Below are 18,848 nucleotides of genomic sequence, written 5' to 3'. Positions count from 1 at the left end.
CGTTGATTTGCTCGTCGATAGTCTATGTGCGACTTCTGTCATCTGTCACTTGTTACTTGTCAATGTGTCGCCACATCACTCCCCCCCAAGACCGGAGGTCGATCCTGTTGAGACGGCTGTCGATGCTTGAGATGAGCGGTGCCAGAGCCAGTGAAGAATGTCCCTAGTTCCAGTGAGTCGGAACTGTGCCGCTAAATGCCCAGTGAGTCGGGTGCGCGGTGCAGGGTGATACTCCAGTGAGTCGGAGTAGTGAGGCTCGCAGTGTCCCACGGTGAGTCGGGGAATTGATGCTGCGAGGGTAGGTGCGTAGTGGCTGGCGTCTGCTTTGACGGGAGGAAGACGTCCTCAGACCGTGTGCAGAGTGCTGTGCCTAGACGCTGATGAGGCCGTAGGGAAGAACCAGGCTGCATATCTTCGATGTAGCGTGTGGTGGTCCCTGATGAGGCCGAGGATGCTGGTTGGCTGCGACTTGATTACCGCTCAGCGGAGAAGTGATGGGTGAGGGAGATAGCGATAAGGATGACGGTGCTGATCTGCTCCGTGAAGGTTGGTTTCAATCACGTCGGGGTCACCACTTTAGGGAACAGAGAGTAAAGTTCCCTAAGAAAAGGAGGATCCTCCGACCAGGCGAGGTGATCATGCCTGGCGGGCTTTCTGCCCAACTGTTGTTCGTTGGGATTTTCTATCCATGTTATTTCGCATGTAAACTTCATATGTGCGATGCAGGATATTCGTGACGTCATCCGTTGATTTGCTCGTCGATAGTCTATGTGCGACTTCTGTCATCTGTCACTTGTTACTTGTCAATGTGTCGCCACAATTTAAAAGAAACGACTTAAATCTAATCTAATTAATTTATAAATTAGACTTACAATTTTATTAAAAAAACTAACTACAGTAACTACTAATAATCGATATCAAACTAAACCTACGTTAAATAGTTTAACCAAAAAACCAGGAAAACCCAACAAATAAACTTATTAATTGACAAATACAACGAAACCAATTTAGAATATACGAAACAGCAGGACCACTACAGACAAATAATCATACGACTGATAATACACTTTTTCTACGATAGTACCGAAGCGCTCGGCCGATACCCAACCAAATGAATGTAACGAAACCATAGCGCGATCTATTTCGATCCCAACGCCATCTATCGAGGATAAAGACAACTTGGATTATTTATTTATACTCCGTTCGGGCATTTTCTTTGTACTAAAAGTTTAATTATATTGATATTATTTTTTTCATACCTTTTTACTATTTATTTACTTTTTTTCGATGAATTAAAACAATAACATGAACCGAAGTCGTGTAACGATCGACATAGAATTATCTATATTCCGTTAGAGCATTTTCTTTGTACTAAATGTTTTATTATATTGATATTATTTTTTTCATACCTTTTTACTATTTATTTACTTTTTTTCGATAAATTAAAACAATAACATGAACCGAAGTCGTGTAACGATCGACATAGAATTATTTATAAATAATTTATTTCTTATTTTTATTTTTTGATTTTTGAAATAAAAATATATCTATGTCCTTTCTAAGGTTCTAAACTATATCTGTACCAAATTTCAACCAAATCCGTCAAATAGTTGCGGAGATTAATGGTATAAGCATAGAATGTTCGACGTGATTCTTTAATTTGACATAACTTTTTTATTTATGAACCGATTGACATGAAACAAACACTAAATGTAAATTTAAGCATCCCACAATATATTCGTGAAAACCGCATCCAACTCGGATCAGCCGTTTCTGAGATTAGCGCGCACAGACGAACAGACAAACAGACAAACAGACAAAAAAAAGTTAATTACATTTTTGGGTTCGACATCGACATAACAATAACCCCTGCTATTTTTTTTATTTTTATTTTCAATGTACAGACAGCACTTTTCTACGATTTTATTATATGTATAGAATAGATGTCTTCGATTTCTCCTAATAGTTTTGTTTTAATATTCTTAGATGGTACAAAATCTAAAATGATAGGTGTTGTTCAAGTATTTTGTAAAAAAGTTGAAGTATTAAGTAAAAATAAGGTAATGTCGTATATTTTCAGTGTAACACTAAAATATTTTCAAAAAACGTGGGTAGGTAGGTACACTTATCGTTTATATTTCTCTGTTCTGTGCTTAACATCGTGAATAATATCGAATATCATGTCATTTCAAAAACAGAACGGCATCGAAACAAAAACGGTGATGAATATCTCAGTTCCTTTCAAGACACGACACAAAGAGCACGCGTCACACTCATGTTGACGCGCTCTTAAGATCTAAAATGGGTTACTGGGGTACCAGCCGATGAGGGCGGCTTTCATTACTTATGCACTATTGTGACTCTTAAATACAACTGTCGGATACGTTATTTGTAATCTGTGATTATTTTTTTATGTTTGTTGCAAAATAGATGCTGCTTTTTTTGGTAAACATTTTAGGATAGTAATATTTTTTGATATTCTTATTTACTCTTACTCTTATTTGAGACACAATTTTGACTTCAGACACACAAAATAAAAAAGGGGAATATTACACTTGTTAAATAATGATAAAAATATGTGACTGAAGTCACAAAGTTAGAAAATGCTCAAACTAAAGAGTTTAATAATTGTTAAAGCAAAAAAAGTACTTAACTATGTAGTAACTTTATCTTAAAAATAAAAGTCACTTACAAAGTCAATTAATTCACCACTTTTACTTATAAAATGTGTATCACTATCTTAATAGCCAAATAAACATAAAACAATTATTTTACAAACTTTAATCTCTATGAAAATTCGTGATTTTCATCAAAAGTTTTCGAGTAACCAAAACTAATTTGGTATGAAATAGTATTAATAATCTGTTAGACCTTCTATACTAGTATATAAAGCTGAAGTTTGTTTGTTTCAACGCACTAATCTCCTGAAATACTGGTCGGGTTTGAATAATTATTTTTGTATTGGATAGTGCATTTATTGAGGAAGACTATAAGCTATAAAACATTGCGCTATGACCAATAGGACGCAAGCAGTGGGTTGAAAAATATATAAATTCAAAAGTAATTCACGTTTCTGTCTCTTCTTTACGCCTAAACTACTGTACCGATTAGAATAATTAATTTTGTGTTGAATAGTCTGTTTGTTGAAAAAGGCTATATTATTATAAAGGTTACGCCCACGTATATCTAAAATTTCTACTACTTTAATTATTAACAGGCTTTAATTAATTTTCGTTTATTTGTGTCACAGTTAAAAACCTATTGGGATAATGATATCCTGGGATTCAATCTTCTAAAATTATTTTAACTAAAGTTGCAAATAAATTTTCTTAAGTCGCAAAATTAAATAATGAAGTCAGATACTCTTGTAAGTTTTCGATCTCTTCAGACACGCTACAACATGTGACTGATCACACCACCTTAATATTTCATAATGTATAGCCAAAATAAAAGAGTTAATACCGCACATAATAATAATAATAATTCGTCGTTGTTGCATAACCACGCCAGCTCGGATTTCCCCAAAGGAAGCTAACGGCCAATATTTTCTCTCACTTATGTTGCTTTTCGCCAATATTTCATATTAATCCGTTGATACGTTTATCAGCTTTTCCTGTATTGGTTTATGCGGCAGAAATATGTTGGCAGAAAGAATGCTGCTTTATTGGCATAGAATAAAAATATATTGTGTTTATATTGCTTTAATAATCTTCTTTGTTCGGGAAAGCAGAACAGCTCGTAAAGTTCAAAATGGAATTGGCACCAGTATTAAAACGTGTTTTGAAGAACCTTAAAGAAATATTCTCTATCCAAAATGTAGCTATTACCATCTCAAAACAAACATCTTCCACACATTCGCAGTGTAGCAGTAATTCAATTTTCTCCGTAGCTTGGTGAGCGTATGTCCGTATGTATGAAACCACTTTGTTGCCGGCGTCAGGCCCACTGCATTTCTTTGTACAAAGGGCCACGTCGGCTCCACGTGCATGCGCCCACATTGCCGCTCCACCTTTGTAGATACAAACACATAATGAAACTAGAAAACTCAATACTCCTACTTAATTAATGAACACATATTTTACACTTCTCGCAGCACGGCTTAGCACAATAACACGATACCTACATCTGGTGTTATTCCGTTCATAAAACGCAAAACGGCTCTTGGCGCGACGCAATTAAAATAAGATGGAAGCGAGTAGGAGCCAGCATTGTCTTTCTTATTCTCGCCCGTCTATAATTTAGATAATAGGCTAGAAAATATTCTTTTGTCTTTCAACAGACTATCTGGTTGTTAGCCGTCGTTCGATTTTATTTGCCAAGAATAAGGCGCTCTGTCGGCTATCACTACAGCTTCACTTTTATGGCGTCAATAATTCGACAAAGGGACTTGGGACTTAGCGTCCTTGCATTTAATGGTAAATCATGAGGCTGATTATCTCGAATTGTTGCTTTGTTTATGTTTATATTACAATTACTCAAATCCTGATTGGGTCGTATATCAACAGAAGACGTACAATGGCTCAATCTTGAAGAGAACAGAAGACTTATCTTGATAATAAAATTATAGGATCCATTGTTTCAGTTCGGAGACTACTATTAATTAATTCTGAGAATAGACATTTAGTTTTCAAAGTTACTTTTAAATTCGCGAAACATTTTAAATAAAGCCTATTTAGTTTTGTAAAAGGATTCCATCGTCATAATTACAAATACTGTTGCGAAACAGATTTTTAAAAAGGTTTTAAAATTTTGTATAAAGTGCAATTCACATTGCAATAACTCGCTGCGCTCGCAGCGAGTACCATGAGCGTTCTAACTATTGTTAATGACCCACCGAGGGTATAATTACATTTTTTCACACCCCCTAAAAGCAATTTCACTAATTTCGTTAATTCCAAGCACGAAAACTTACACCCGTAGTGAGAAATTAAATTCAAACTGAGGTTTCAGATGATGCAAAGTTTTAATTTTATTTTATGAAATAAATACACTCATACCTAAAGGAAAAGTATGAATTATATCCATGATAATTCTGAGTAAATAAAGAAGTGTCTGGATTCTTACAGGTGTAATATTAAGTACCCAAAATTTTATTTTGAACATTGCAAAGACTAAAGGTTTTTAGTTTTATTCATATAAATGTAGTCGAATTCTATTCGTTTGCTCAAGCCATAATTACCTTTATAAGTCACTCGGAACTTGTAAACAAAAACTAAATTTGAAACTTTTGCATCTCAAGCCTTTGTATTGATGAAAATAGAATTTTCATTTTTGCTTCAAACAAAATATTTGTTCGTACTCTCTGATTACGAAATTAATGTTTAAAGTTGGTAACTTTTCGCAATGATTGTAAAACAAAACCCGCAAATCATTTGAAAAGCGGCTCTCTGCCAGGCTCAATTACTTTTTAAAAGATAGACGAGGCTTTTATAACTTTTCTAGGGTGTTTCATTAAAAATTTCCTCAAAGGGACGGAGCTTGTCTCATTATTATATAGGATTTGAAGAGGACAAGGTGCTGCGAACGACGAAACTCCGGTACAGTTTACCTAAGGCGAACGTTCAAGCTAAAACGAGTTGCTATTAATATTTTATGTTTCACCTTTCTGCCTTTTTTGCTGCATTTTAAATATTATTTTGTTCGTACCATAGCTGTGAGTTTTGCAGAAAAACTGTAATGAATTCATCGATAATAGTACAAGGAAAGTTTTGACAGATTTTAACCTAGTTAACATTCCCTAATTTAATATATGGATATAACTAAAAATACTCGATCTCGATCAAAAAAAGTTTATATTGTAATTAATTGTTAACTCAATATCAGTGTCTCTTTTAATGGATCGGTTGATTGAGTTGCATTGAATAAACGTTGAGCGCATAAAAGCGACGTGGTAAGGCCAAATAATTACGAACTGGCTCACGGTGGAATCTTTGATGCCTTAATCAGGTGAGGACGGGCAGCCACGCCTGCTGCCGTAATTAGAATGTCTCCTTGTATAGCCCGCACCTTTAACATGCGAATGAATAACGAACGACACTTAATTTGATGCCGATGAGGTGTCATCATCACTAGATGGTGCTCCAGTAGCGTAGATCAACAGTAATTAAATTGGTCTAGACTGTAGACTAAACTCTAGACTCTGAAGTTTTTTTTTTAAGATTTTAATAGAGTAGATGGCAAATTTTTACTTTAATGTCCGTCTTGTAGATTAATTTAAAACATTAGATATGTATTTTTTATTTTTTTATGGTAACAAATACTTTCGATGATAAATTGATTTGAAATCTCGCGTGTGACGTCACTTTTAGGTACATTTTATACGTAGAAATGACGTATTTGCTCCCACTCCTAAAATTTTATTCGTTTATTGTTATCTTATATGACAAAATAAAAAAAAAATACGTGTCTAATATTTTTTCATTAAACTAAAAATAGATTTTTAATTTTCATACCCCGTCATCATCCCTATTCACTGTAAACTTGCATGTGTTATTGATTTTATCAGAATGTAGGAAGGGTACAGTTTTAATGAAATTGTAGTTACCATACATTATTGATAAGGCTTACCTGTTTTATCAATAACGATTGGATAAAACGGACTTAGTGTAATGTAAACAATGATTATTTTCGAACAATCTAAAATTCTAGAACAATATGGTTTAATTAGTCAGAGTGGGAGAGAAGTTCGGTTCTCCCTTGCTCGCGTACTAATGATGCACATTGCAATTACAGCAGCTTACAGTGCGGACAATTACAAACACCCATCTATTATTACGGGCTCTATTGTGTGCATTTGCTTAATTTTACTTTCTGTTTCGTGTGCACAAAGGGTGTACTAATACCGATTTTAGACACACTGATTGTTTAGTGTTCCTGATATTAACACTCTAATTAAAGACGGAAACTACCGGTACTCTCTTAGTAACTTGGTGTTTATATTGTATAATATCACATCAGATGCCTTGTTAGCCGAGTGGTCGCAAGTGCGACTCCCAGACAAAGGGTTTCGGGTTCGATTCCCAGGTCGAGCAAAGTATAACTGGGCATTTTTTCGGCTCATCGAAAAATTTCTCAATAGGCTCAACACAATTATTATTATTTAGAACACAAATGGTAAAAAGTGGGTGTACATTTTATAGGGGCATTGAGTGCCGCAATGTGCCCCTTAGATGATAAAAAGCGTAACGCTTTATCACATCAGACTTTTAAAGTTCTCTGCTAGACTGAGATTCTTCCATAACACACTAGAATGCGTAAACATCTGTTTTGTAATTTAATAACGTCTAATCAAATATTAAAGTAAATTGATAATATAATTTATAATCCAGAATATTAAGTTAAGTCGCGCAATCAAAATGCAAATCATATTCTTTGAAGAGACATAAATTTTAAATTGTACAATCACAAAATAATGCAAACTCTATTTACGTTCAATAAACCTTGAATTATTAGTTCAAAAAATTTCATATTTTTTTCACATGAATTATTCAACATCAACATAATTTTCTAACGCAAACCAATTCGACGGATAGATAAAACGGGCTTGAGTTTTCTGAGTGAAAAAACCTATACCTAAATCGAATTTCGCACTGGATCCATTTTAGAAATGTCACAGTACGTATCAAGGGATGCATTAGAGCTTTACATCTGGCTAAGGTCTAACATATCAAATGGAAAAATTTACATACATCACTGAAAAAGCGATAGACGTGATAGTTAATCGAATCTCTGAACAGACGTGAGGCGTCCGCTACATACGGCTTACAGCGCTCAAATAAAAAACCGCCGCAGAATTGCTTTTTCCCGAAAACGATAGTGTGAATGAGTGAGTCCTTTTCAAAGGACGGTGCAAACAACGAGTCTCTTTTCACGTTGTGTGTGTAACTATAAAGTGATTTGCTCGCGGGTCAATTTTTATGACGTTACGTGTAATATGATGCACTGTTATACGAGCGGTATTAAAAACTAAGTTTTTATATTTTTTTTGCAGAGATTCGTGTATGTAGCGAATATGGAATTGTATTTTCTGTCGTAAAAATATTTTATGTCCATATTTTTGTCGTGTAACTGTCCACGAAAACGTTTACTGGATTTTTTTTTTATAAAAATGATTTTATTTTTTCCTACATTTTCACGTTTATCTCATTACGGTTTACCTACTAGTACTACAGATAAATTCGTAGCATATAAATCTGGTACAACTCATTGACTTTACCTTGGGGATTGAACCCTCGTGATTCGTAGTCGACATCACTAAACTAACAATGTTGTCTAAAATCGCTGCTTTCTTCTAAACATAAAATCCAGATAACAATATAATTAACATCCTATAAACCTGAGGTTTAATAAGCATCTAATCATTATTTAATCAAGTTGCATTTTCAAGCTAATAAAATCTTTAAGAAATGTCACCGACGCTGATTGGCATCACAAACGAAGGAGAGAACAAAAATCCTCAAAGATATACAATTCCATCTAGGTTTATAACAATTTTAATCCACCTTACAAACTTTGTCGTTGAAGAATAAACACCGAGAGCGGCATTTTGTATAAAAAAATGAAATCCTCTTTCCCGTGGCACGTTATCTTTCGAATCGTACAATATTCAGATGGAACAGGATTTGTGAGTTTAACTTTTTCCAGTTATTATTCATAAATGCAAAGGCGCTAGATATTAGGAGAACTCACTTCAGAAGTTGAAGGATTGGATTTTCGAGTTGGATTGGATCTTGTCAATATAACATTGAACTGAGGCTGATACTGCTTTTGATGCGATAATGTTTTATTTTGTTGGTTATTCCCGTTCGTGGCTTATTCGATTCACTTTATCCGGAATATCGTGCTTTCTAATATTCACGAGAAGTGGTATTTTGCATCTGGAATACCCAGAGCGGATAAGCTGATCAAGGAATGGTGTGCTTGCTAGTGCTATAGTTTGATTGAAAAATAAAGGAAGCGTATTTCTATGATAAAATTTAATATAAACTCGTTCATATTTTTAGGTTGCCCAAACAAGTTGTCGAAACAACTGAACATAATTTATATACGTGCCTAGATTAAAAATGATTTACCCACTCGATATACGAGTATTATTATTTACAATATTTTTTTTCTTTTTTCACAGGCACCACAATGTGGAAAAGATAAAAGTAGAAGAATTTGAAGTGGAAGTAAGATGGACGCAGTGATGCGTTCGGTGCAAAGTGCCATGGCTCTGCTATGGATCCTCATCGGATTGGGAGCCGTCCATGCTGTCAAAGTTGTCATAGAACCTCTTCCCAAAGGTAAGTGCTTAGAAAACTATAGAAGACATGAAACACACAAAAATCGACGGTCCTTATTAAACATGTAGATTTTTAATCAACGTAACTGTACGAGCAATTTCAAAGGAGAGCGGTATAACAAATCCAAGAGGATTCCCATCAAACACGTAACTAATTTCGAAAAATGCAGCGTAGGAGAGTAGATAAAAACAAAGGAGGTACTAACCTGTCGCTCACAGAGGGTAAACAGAATCGAGCACCCAGTATTAATTTAGTTTTTTTTTTTTAAGTTGAAGCCGTGAATCGTCTCCCCCAAAGTTCTCCCCCAGATGTTGGTCCGACTGACTTCTCTTTAGTTTCGTTTAATTTCCTATCTCTCTTGTCGTGACGTTTATTACGGACTTGCTCACTCACACCAGTAACATCCAACCTACTTTTGTTCGCGGGCACTAATAACCGTTTGGAATTAATTTTTATTCGTAGCTCTTCGCTGTCTATTTTCGGACTGTGCCGCGACGCTTTATTGTTTTCGCATTAATTTACAGTCCACAGCTGCGGGTAACGCGGATTTCTAAGGAGTTTTTATCTGTGCCTTCAGTATTCTTTCTTTAGGAAGTGAGAGCTCCTATTAATATTAATTAAAAGTTTGAATAATTGAATGAATTCGGAATTGTCCTTCGTTGTTTGGTTTCCACTGACAGTAAATCACCACAATAATTAAAACTCAAGAGGTTCCGTTCATAATTCAATGTTTGCTAGTGACAGATTTTATCACCGTTAATTATGAGCATTATTTATCGCATGCTACTATGACGTTACTTGATGAAATTTTGTAATACGCAGTTATTTAGTAAGTATGAGTAAATGAAATGGTTAGAGTAATCAACTAAATAATTAAAGCAAGCTATAAACAACTCGGAAAGCAAGTCACGAAACGAAGGTACAATTAAGAGCTCGCAGTCGGCATATAAAACACGAAGACGCATTCTTTTTGCAGTGTTTCAGGTAATTACTGAAGAGAAAAAACGTTGGCACATAAAATTCTTTATTGATTTACACAAACAAACGTTATGTCTTAGCATTTAGGTTTTTATTTGTGTGCTTTCTTGTCCATGTTGCAGTTCTATTACAAGTCCATGAGGAATTCATTGTAATTTGTTTTTCTTATTGTTTTGAACGAAGTACGCCAAAGTCAAATTTACAAATTAAAAAGGTGAATGGTCGTTTCAATACATGATATTTTTGGTTTATTTTATTGAAAAGTGGTTTAAGTTTTTTCCATTAAAATAGTGGGCATATTAATAGCTGTTAAAGAGTTTGTTGATTAATTAGGTGAACTTTCGATATCAAAACATATTCTTCATCTAACGTTTTTACTAATAAAGTAAACCTGATTAATGTTTCATTACTTAGCGTTGTAACGTAAAATATTCTGAATATTTACTATAACTACTTATTGTTGACCGAACCAATTATATTATTACAATATAACAAGTCAGATACTCAGAAACAAGCAGTATGCTAACCAAACCTAACACACTGACAACACGACCCAAATCAGGATACCTAACAAAGCAAATTCATCAACATGATGCATCGTCATGTATTGTATACTATACTATAAACTTGTCCCACACACTGGTTCGTCTGCCTACAGGCGTAGATCTACTGCTGCCAATTAAAACTATAGATGGTAACATGTCGTCGACGAATGACCCGACTCATACAGACACGGTCTGACGTTTTACGTACAGGGTGTTTTGTGTTAGAGGTTTAAAACTTTTTTTAAATGTTTCTTTTAAGTTTATAAATGTATAAGACCTGATACTACATACATAGTAATGTACATATAAAGTAATTTTATGTAACAATTTGTATCAAAAGGATTTTTGAGCTAGGTCAAGGTAACTGAAATTAAAACAGAACGAAGCTATTTTTACTTAATTATAATTTATATTAATTAGGTACGAATTCACTAAAACTTTTTATCTTTGATAAAGTACACGTCATGAACAGTAATTAATAGCCTTCGGATAGCACCGCACTCCTCTTAAATCATTACTAATCCAGAAATACGATTATCGGTCCATCTCCATATTAATTTCCGTTTTATCTTAAAAGAAAAAAGTTCAATAAAAAGCTTAATTTTATCACTACTTAGCATTATTAAATTATTCACGCCTCTTTTCTTTTTGGAATCATAAAACGTAAATCTAACAAAGATTCTGTGGGCTTTTACTTAACTTTTATGGCAGTGCCTGAGTTTAACGGTTACGTTTAATTACGTTTGTACTGTTCTGGGTAATTTCATGCTTCGCTTTCACATTTTGCTTACATTGTTTTAAGTTGATATTGAGTGTTCGCGTAAAAGATATGGCCACTTCACTTCTGTTCGCCTTAATTTGGACACTCGCTATGAATACAAAGTCACGTTTTAGTGTGGTGTTATAGAAGACGACGTTTATTTGATGTAGCGTAATCCAAAGTTCAGCTATTACTTTATTTTGTAGCGTATCGTAGCAAGGACTCTAGATTGGATAATATCAATAAAATTGCGGAACATTTGGAAAGTTTAAAATACAAGTTCAATCTATTTAAAAACACACTGTATATAAATTTTAGTTGCTGCCATAATGGAGATTATAGATACCACGTTTTTAGGTAAATACATTGAAAGTACCAGTAAGTAACTTTACCTAGACGTCAAAAGATACACAAAATTTTGTTTAGAAACACTCTGTTTTTGTTTGTCGAGGGTCCCGCTTGAATGGGGGGAACGATTTGTGACACTAAAACAAATGACGCGAGCCCCATGCTCGATTGACGACGTGACATGACCAAAACTGCAGTAACTAACTGGCCAGTCAATATACGGGTACATGCCATTTTATTTTTAGAGAAATAACAAACAAATACATTCTGTTCTGAATTTGAAAAATAATTGCTGTACTGGTTTTATTTTGAAGAACATACCAAAAAAGTTTTAGATATAGCTACAGAGCTGCAGATTTTTAATAAAAAAAATTAATACATACTTCGATCACCTAGTAAAATTGTAATTTGAAGATACAATCTATCAATACCTTTTTTACAATAAATATTTTACTACACAAAAAACTTATCTAAGTATATTCCAATTTTAGGTAAAATAAAACCAAAACACTTTGTAGTACCTACATGTGCTTCCCTTTAATCTTAAATAGTCTTAAATATTCGTGGTACAAGGAATGAAACAGCTGTTGTACATCCCACGCTAGTGGTGAGAAACAACTAAGATTTAAGTAATGGGTAATAATGGGTTACGCCTTTAGGCTACGCGCCAAATTTCCACCCCTATTTCTTCACTACTGAAAAAAAATGTAGTACGGTGTTTTACTTATAAATGAAATTCAAATAAAGCGATTAATTATTACATAATGTTAGTGTGTCCACATATTTTTATTTGTGTTCGAATGTTACTGAAAAGTAAAGTTTGCGGTTTATTTATTTATTTATATTAAAATGCAAGTTTATAAGCGAGACCATGAAGCAAAAAACACTTACATTGTAGGATACAAAGAAACTTAAACCTATTACAATATTAATTACTTAGATATTACACTATTCAGATAGCACATTTAAAAACTTATACATTAATTTATGTATGATATAAGACCTATCGTGAATCACAACTAATTCTGGGTGCTGAGCTATGATCGAGTTCAACAGACGCATCCCTCTTGCCTACTGGTGGTGCAGCAGCTGTCTTTCTGCACACGCCTAGTGACACAGCAAATAATTTCCTCCGCTTAAGCTGCAGTTCTGTGCCTTCACCAGCCTCGAAATATCGTTTAAGAACTCCTATCAATCTAACTCCAACCAACAATTATTGTAGTCACAAGGTTACAACAGTGTCCGCATATTACGAGTATATACAACCTGAACACAAATTAGTTCAATTTGATTGAAAATATGAATTAAATTTCCTAAAAAATCCTAGTTTCTTGTAGAAAAAAAAAACTGTAAATATAATGTAATATTCAATACTTTCAAATTAAAAGCAGTTCAGTCTTACTTTAAAATGTAACCGCGCGAAAAGATAACAACGGATCCTCCTTTCAAATTAAGAACGCTAATAAAAAAATAAATAGAATTTATTTTTTATTAAATATACGGTTTCTGTGATGAGAAAGCGTTTTATCATTTCGGCCAGCGACGTCATTGTCTGATTTTATCTGATAACATGATTTGGTAGGAAGGAGTAATGTTCTCGAGGAAATGAAGGACGAAATCTTTGAGAAACGTCCCCAAGGGAAGGTAGCTGTGATGATTAACTTTCTTTACACGAGTTACTGTTGTCTGTCGCACAATAACAACTAAATAGACTCAGATATTTGTTGTGAACGTCTTCACAAGTTAATTAGCTGAGATTAGGAAGAATGTGTATTTTTATACGTTGATTGCGGACGAAATGTAGGTAACATGAGGTCGGAAAATGCGTATGCTATTTGCTTTGATGTTAAAGGATTCACCAGTTACGTTTTAGCAATAATTCTGACTTTATAGTGGTAATTCTAAGTACATACATAGGTTCAATAAACCTAAATGGAAATAGACGATTAAACATTCGCTATTTCAGCGAGAAACAAAACACTCTCTACTATATAAACTTCACATAAACAACTATTACCCGCCCATACCCAGTTTATTTTATTCCACAAAATTCCATTTCACACGAACAAAGACCGAACGTAAACTGATTTGAATATATTAAGCTAGGAAATAGACAATTCGGTATCACTAACGGCAGGTTTGACGAGCACACCACTATATTGAACAAACAGCTTTTTGGTTCAAAGTGAAACAAAGTAAATCACTGTCAAAGTTCAATGGAAACACAAAGAGTATCTAAAAACAATATGAAGAGATCTCATTTCAACCCCAAATACGATTCCGATATTGAATAAAATGCTTCAAACGGGATCACATGAAAGTCCTATGGATATCGTCGCGTATAAACGGTTAAATATCAATATGCAAACAGGTTTTCTTCTAAGTCAATATATCGTTTTATTTGTACTCACTATCTGGTTTTTGATCAAATGTCTTTTATAGGAATGATATTGATTACATTTTTTTATTAGACATGCATGCCGTCACGAACATGCCTACTGATAAAATCGATATTAAAAACACGTGTTTGGAATTTTTACGCACTATTCTAATGAAAATAAAATGCTGTTTTATTTATTTTATCGTCTGTGTAAAAGGTTTTATTGAACTTTGCACTAAGAAGCAACTCTCACGTATTTAAATATTTACAATGCAGATCTTAAACTTAAAAATCACAAAGGAGTGTTCAACTGACGTCAATACTGGCAGTACACAATTCGAAATTTAAAATCAAAATCCCGCCATAATATTTCAATAATCATATTTTATTCATATCTTTTTCCATGATTCGATTTTCAAAAAATCTTCGCCCGATCGCATCGGTTTCACCACTGGTCGTCAACAAAAGGAAAAACTCGTTGATAATCCCACGTACTCGAAGTGAAAACATCTGTTTACTCGAAAGCGAAGCTATAAAATAGAAATACGAGATAAAATTTCCATCGACTTAGCTGTTACCGACATGTAAGTTGTTTTACATATTTTCAAAGGTAGAAATATCCTGTTGTTTGAAAGAAACAGTTTGAATGAAAAGTACTGAATGTTTCTTGACATTGTTGGTTATAATATATTTTTGTGGGATCAAAATCACTAATGAATATGATTACTCATAATTCGAGATAAAAGTCCTACATAAATATGGAACTCGATATAACCCACTCAGAAAGTATCATAATAATGTTTTACCTATATGATATTTTACTAGAAATAATTTCGGTATTGGGTCACTCAACCTACGCCAGTCAAATTAGCGTCCATTAGCTTCATATATCACATATCGGTGTACTTATAATACTTATATTTATAAATAACAGAGTTGGCAACGTGTGACCTAAAGCCAAAACCACAAAGGTTAATCAACTTAGGTACGGTAAATAAAAAGTAAGTACTCCTCTTTGGTTATCTGATAGAATTTACTTCTGCTCTTTGTAACAAAAGCTATTATTGGTTTTAGTTTAGTTTAACTTTTTTAGGTAAGAGCTCTTTTGTCATCGTGAAACTTAGTCGTTTTTTTTATTGATAGTTACGAAATATTTTCGATATTTAGTACGAAAAGTGATTGTTACATTTATTTTAATTAGGTATATTTTATTCTTGGGTCTAAAATGATAATTGGTTATCGACAGACAATATAATATATTTAGGGCCTCAGGATGTCGATGAATGCAGGTCGTGTAGATGCAGATTATATTGATTTTTTTTTTATAAGTCTGCGTTTGGCCACCAACCCGCTTACTGCCAGTGATACTGATAGTGGACATCTTATGATTGATGTGTTAATGAAGATAAATTAAATAAATAGTTTTCATCTGCATTCGTACATATACAATTATACCATGTCGATGTTACCAGGCCAGCATAGAGAGTAAGGTTATTAACCTTATTTGCACGAAAAGGTACAACAATATAAGTACCGACAGTGCGTAGGTACGTATGATTCCTGATACGCGATATTTTCCTTGTTTCGTGTAATATTATCACGTTGTTAGTGAAGACTTATGAAATGTACTTTGGATGAATTTATTTTTTGTCTCGTATTCACGAAACAGGATATAATAGTATTATTATGAGCGCCGAACGTCTTATGTTTGTTCAAGTAGGCGATTCTTAAGGGATTTCCAATGTGTTTATTTTTCCTTTTGTGTTGTTTTTTTTGTTGTTAATTTTATGATTACACGAAGTTATAAAAAAATATTATACGTTTCGTGAGACAAACTAAATTAATTATTATGTTATGGCTTACTCACGTAACTGTTTGACGAACAATTATACTATAAGTTACAGTAGCAGTGCGACAATCACCGTGTCGTGTATTGCGGAATGCTGATCATGATCATGAGTCTCTAGCATGGCTTAAGTGAGTAAGCTAATAACATAATAAATTATTAACATTGGTACGATATTCTTTGATTGATACGTTTCTAGAGTTTATTGAACAATATAAACAATTCGCGTACAAATATTGCTTATATTCAGATTTAGTACGCAACGTAAATACCTGTAGTGCAAACATAATTTCAGTTGGAGATGTCTATGCATTCCCTGATCAAGTGTTTAAAACGTTGATCAATCAGTCTGGCGGCCGCTGTTTACTCTAAAACTGTGCTGACTGCAAAACTGACCACGATAATAGGGGCGAATTCTGTTAGTATTTACGATCACGTAAATCAATAGTGGTCTCTGTCCACATTAGACGATTTATTCGATTTGTGGTTTAACCCTCGGTGCGCCACGAGGGGCTACTTTGGTATCTTTTAACGTATTCTAGACATCGCCACCTGCCCGTTCAATATCATTCGCAATGTAACCGGCTGTGTGGAAAAAGGAGCCGATTACCCTTGTTTACGCACAAAATAAAGTTTTCTTCTCATTGGCTCAGAGATAAAGCAGCGCAGAGATTAAATTCGGGTCGTGTTTGCTGTGAGACCCGCGCGCCCCATGTAAACGACCCTAGGTAAGGAGACAAAATATCATTTGGCATAGCGTAATGGCCTCTGAAGAAAGGTTACTTTACGACTTCTTATTTGGAGTCTTGTAATGAGTTTCGTAACGAGAGGGGCGCAGCAAATGCTGGCCGCTTTGATTTTTAAATGATTTTAATGTAAGCAACGATTTTTAATGTTTATTTTTAAGCTTAGCACGCTGTTACCAGCCATCCCCTTACTGCTGTTGAATACTAATAGATCCACAAAATTTGTCTAATGGAGGCGTCCTGTGGGTTGAACACTTTCTGTTTATGAAAACGATTGACTCAAACGAATGGAAATGAAAAAAAACATTAATGGAAAACAATCCTCTAAATAAAAAAAAAATAAAGTCAAACAATTTTTTATCAAGTTTATATCAAGCAAGTAGGCATGTGACAGTAGAAGGAGTGCGAAGCTCTTTACTCTGTGGAACCAGTTCGAAATGCTCCAGTAATCCTGTCACTTTAAATTTGGTTTCAAGTCGGGACCCACGTTACCTACTTTTACGTTCGAAATACTTTGTCGTGTTTATGGAAAAGTCAAGAGTAAAGGACTCCTTTGTTCGCTCAACATTTTATGTATTCATTAGTTTGCTAAAAGATAAATATGTAAAGGTTTTTCGAGTAAGATGTTATGTTGCAAAATGATGTTTGCGTTACCTTCACATTGACACTTTCTCGTGACTATATTCACATCACATAATTTAAAGCGACAGTTAAAATAAAAAATAGAAAATTGACAAAACAAATAAAAAAGAACGCGGAAATAAAACACGTGAGCATCTGGCACGAAACAAAACATTGTATAGTTCCATTTTTGAAATTAAATAACGGACAAACAGCGAAAAATGTAAAAGCTTACATCAAAACAACACACGTATAGGACCGCTCTCACGATATGATCCCACGTCTCTCTCGGGACCTCGACCCTAATTGGACGTGGCCAGCCTCCGGAATCAGACGTCGATTATTTAATCTATGATACCACATCTTATACAACTTTTATAGATATCGGCTTGCACAAATTGGCTGAGCGATTTGGTGAATTGTTTTGTGTTTCTATTTGATTGCTTGGTCATTTTTTTGAGGGGAAATTAGTAATTGTGTTTGTTTGAGTGTTATAGCTATTTATATTGACTATTATGTTTCTTTAAAAATCGTTAGACATGCGCTTTGTAAAGATTTAATATTTACTTTCAAAATTAAATCTTATTTAGTGTTTACCTCTTTAGCATTTTTATAAAACTTTATATGAATTTATAAATTTTACTCAAACTGTTACGTCAAACCATTTCTTTTATTCTTATAAGATCACACACGTTTATACAAACTTTACCAAGTCAATAAAACCAATAACACATCTTAAACATAAAAAGAAATATAAAAAAATAAAAGCAAAATCATACAAACATGGTTCAGAACGTGTCTAACTACTTGAACTGTCGATTTCTCAAACACTCTAAACTGTAGCGCCGGTAGCTTGCTGGCTGGCCAAAGCGACGTGAGTGGTTTCAAGATACCGTATCTTCGATCCAGGCTATTAGCAACCGACGGGCTACTGGACTGCCAATAGTACGCCATATCTGTTGCTCTTGCAATACATCATACACAATGGCGTTCGGCAAATAGAAAAATTCTGTAATGTCGTTCGTGTAGTGTTTGGCTTATCGTAAGATGTTCATTCTACTGTAGATTTATGGGGACATAAATGTGGGGACATAAAGGGATAGGTAATAAATATTACTTCGTATTCGTTAAATATATTCTAAACATTAGAATCAAACCAAACAGCAGGCAATAAGTGTTTCCTACAAACTTCAAGATAAATTACGTGAACTAACAACTACTGCAAGTTTCAGTTCTTGATCCAGACTAGTGTATGAGACAGAACGGTGCACGAGAGTAACATAAATAGTCTGAGCGTTCGATTAACAATGAATAAGCAATGCAAGTAACAGCCAATTGTT

The 18,848-nt window shown here is 34.1% G+C and overlaps 1 protein-coding gene across 2 annotated transcripts in view; it reads left to right on the top strand.

Moving 5' to 3' along the window:
* LOC118267494 (semaphorin-2A) overlaps positions 1 to 18,848 on the top strand; it is a 317,052-nt gene that overhangs the window by 166,257 nt on the left and 131,947 nt on the right. For both annotated transcript variants that reach the window (XM_035581522.2, XM_050694401.1), the window contains one exon: positions 9,125 to 9,284. In XM_035581522.2, coding sequence (XP_035437415.1) covers positions 9,176 to 9,284 — 109 coding nt within the window. In that variant the 5' untranslated portion in view covers positions 9,125 to 9,175. Of the gene's footprint in view, positions 1 to 9,124; positions 9,285 to 18,848 lie in introns of those variants that run through there.

Source organism: Spodoptera frugiperda, chromosome 6 (genome assembly GCF_023101765.2).
Source record: "Spodoptera frugiperda isolate SF20-4 chromosome 6, AGI-APGP_CSIRO_Sfru_2.0, whole genome shotgun sequence".
Classification (NCBI taxonomy): Eukaryota; Metazoa; Arthropoda; class Insecta; order Lepidoptera; family Noctuidae; genus Spodoptera; species Spodoptera frugiperda.
This window is presented reverse-complemented; position numbering and strand designations above follow the sequence as displayed.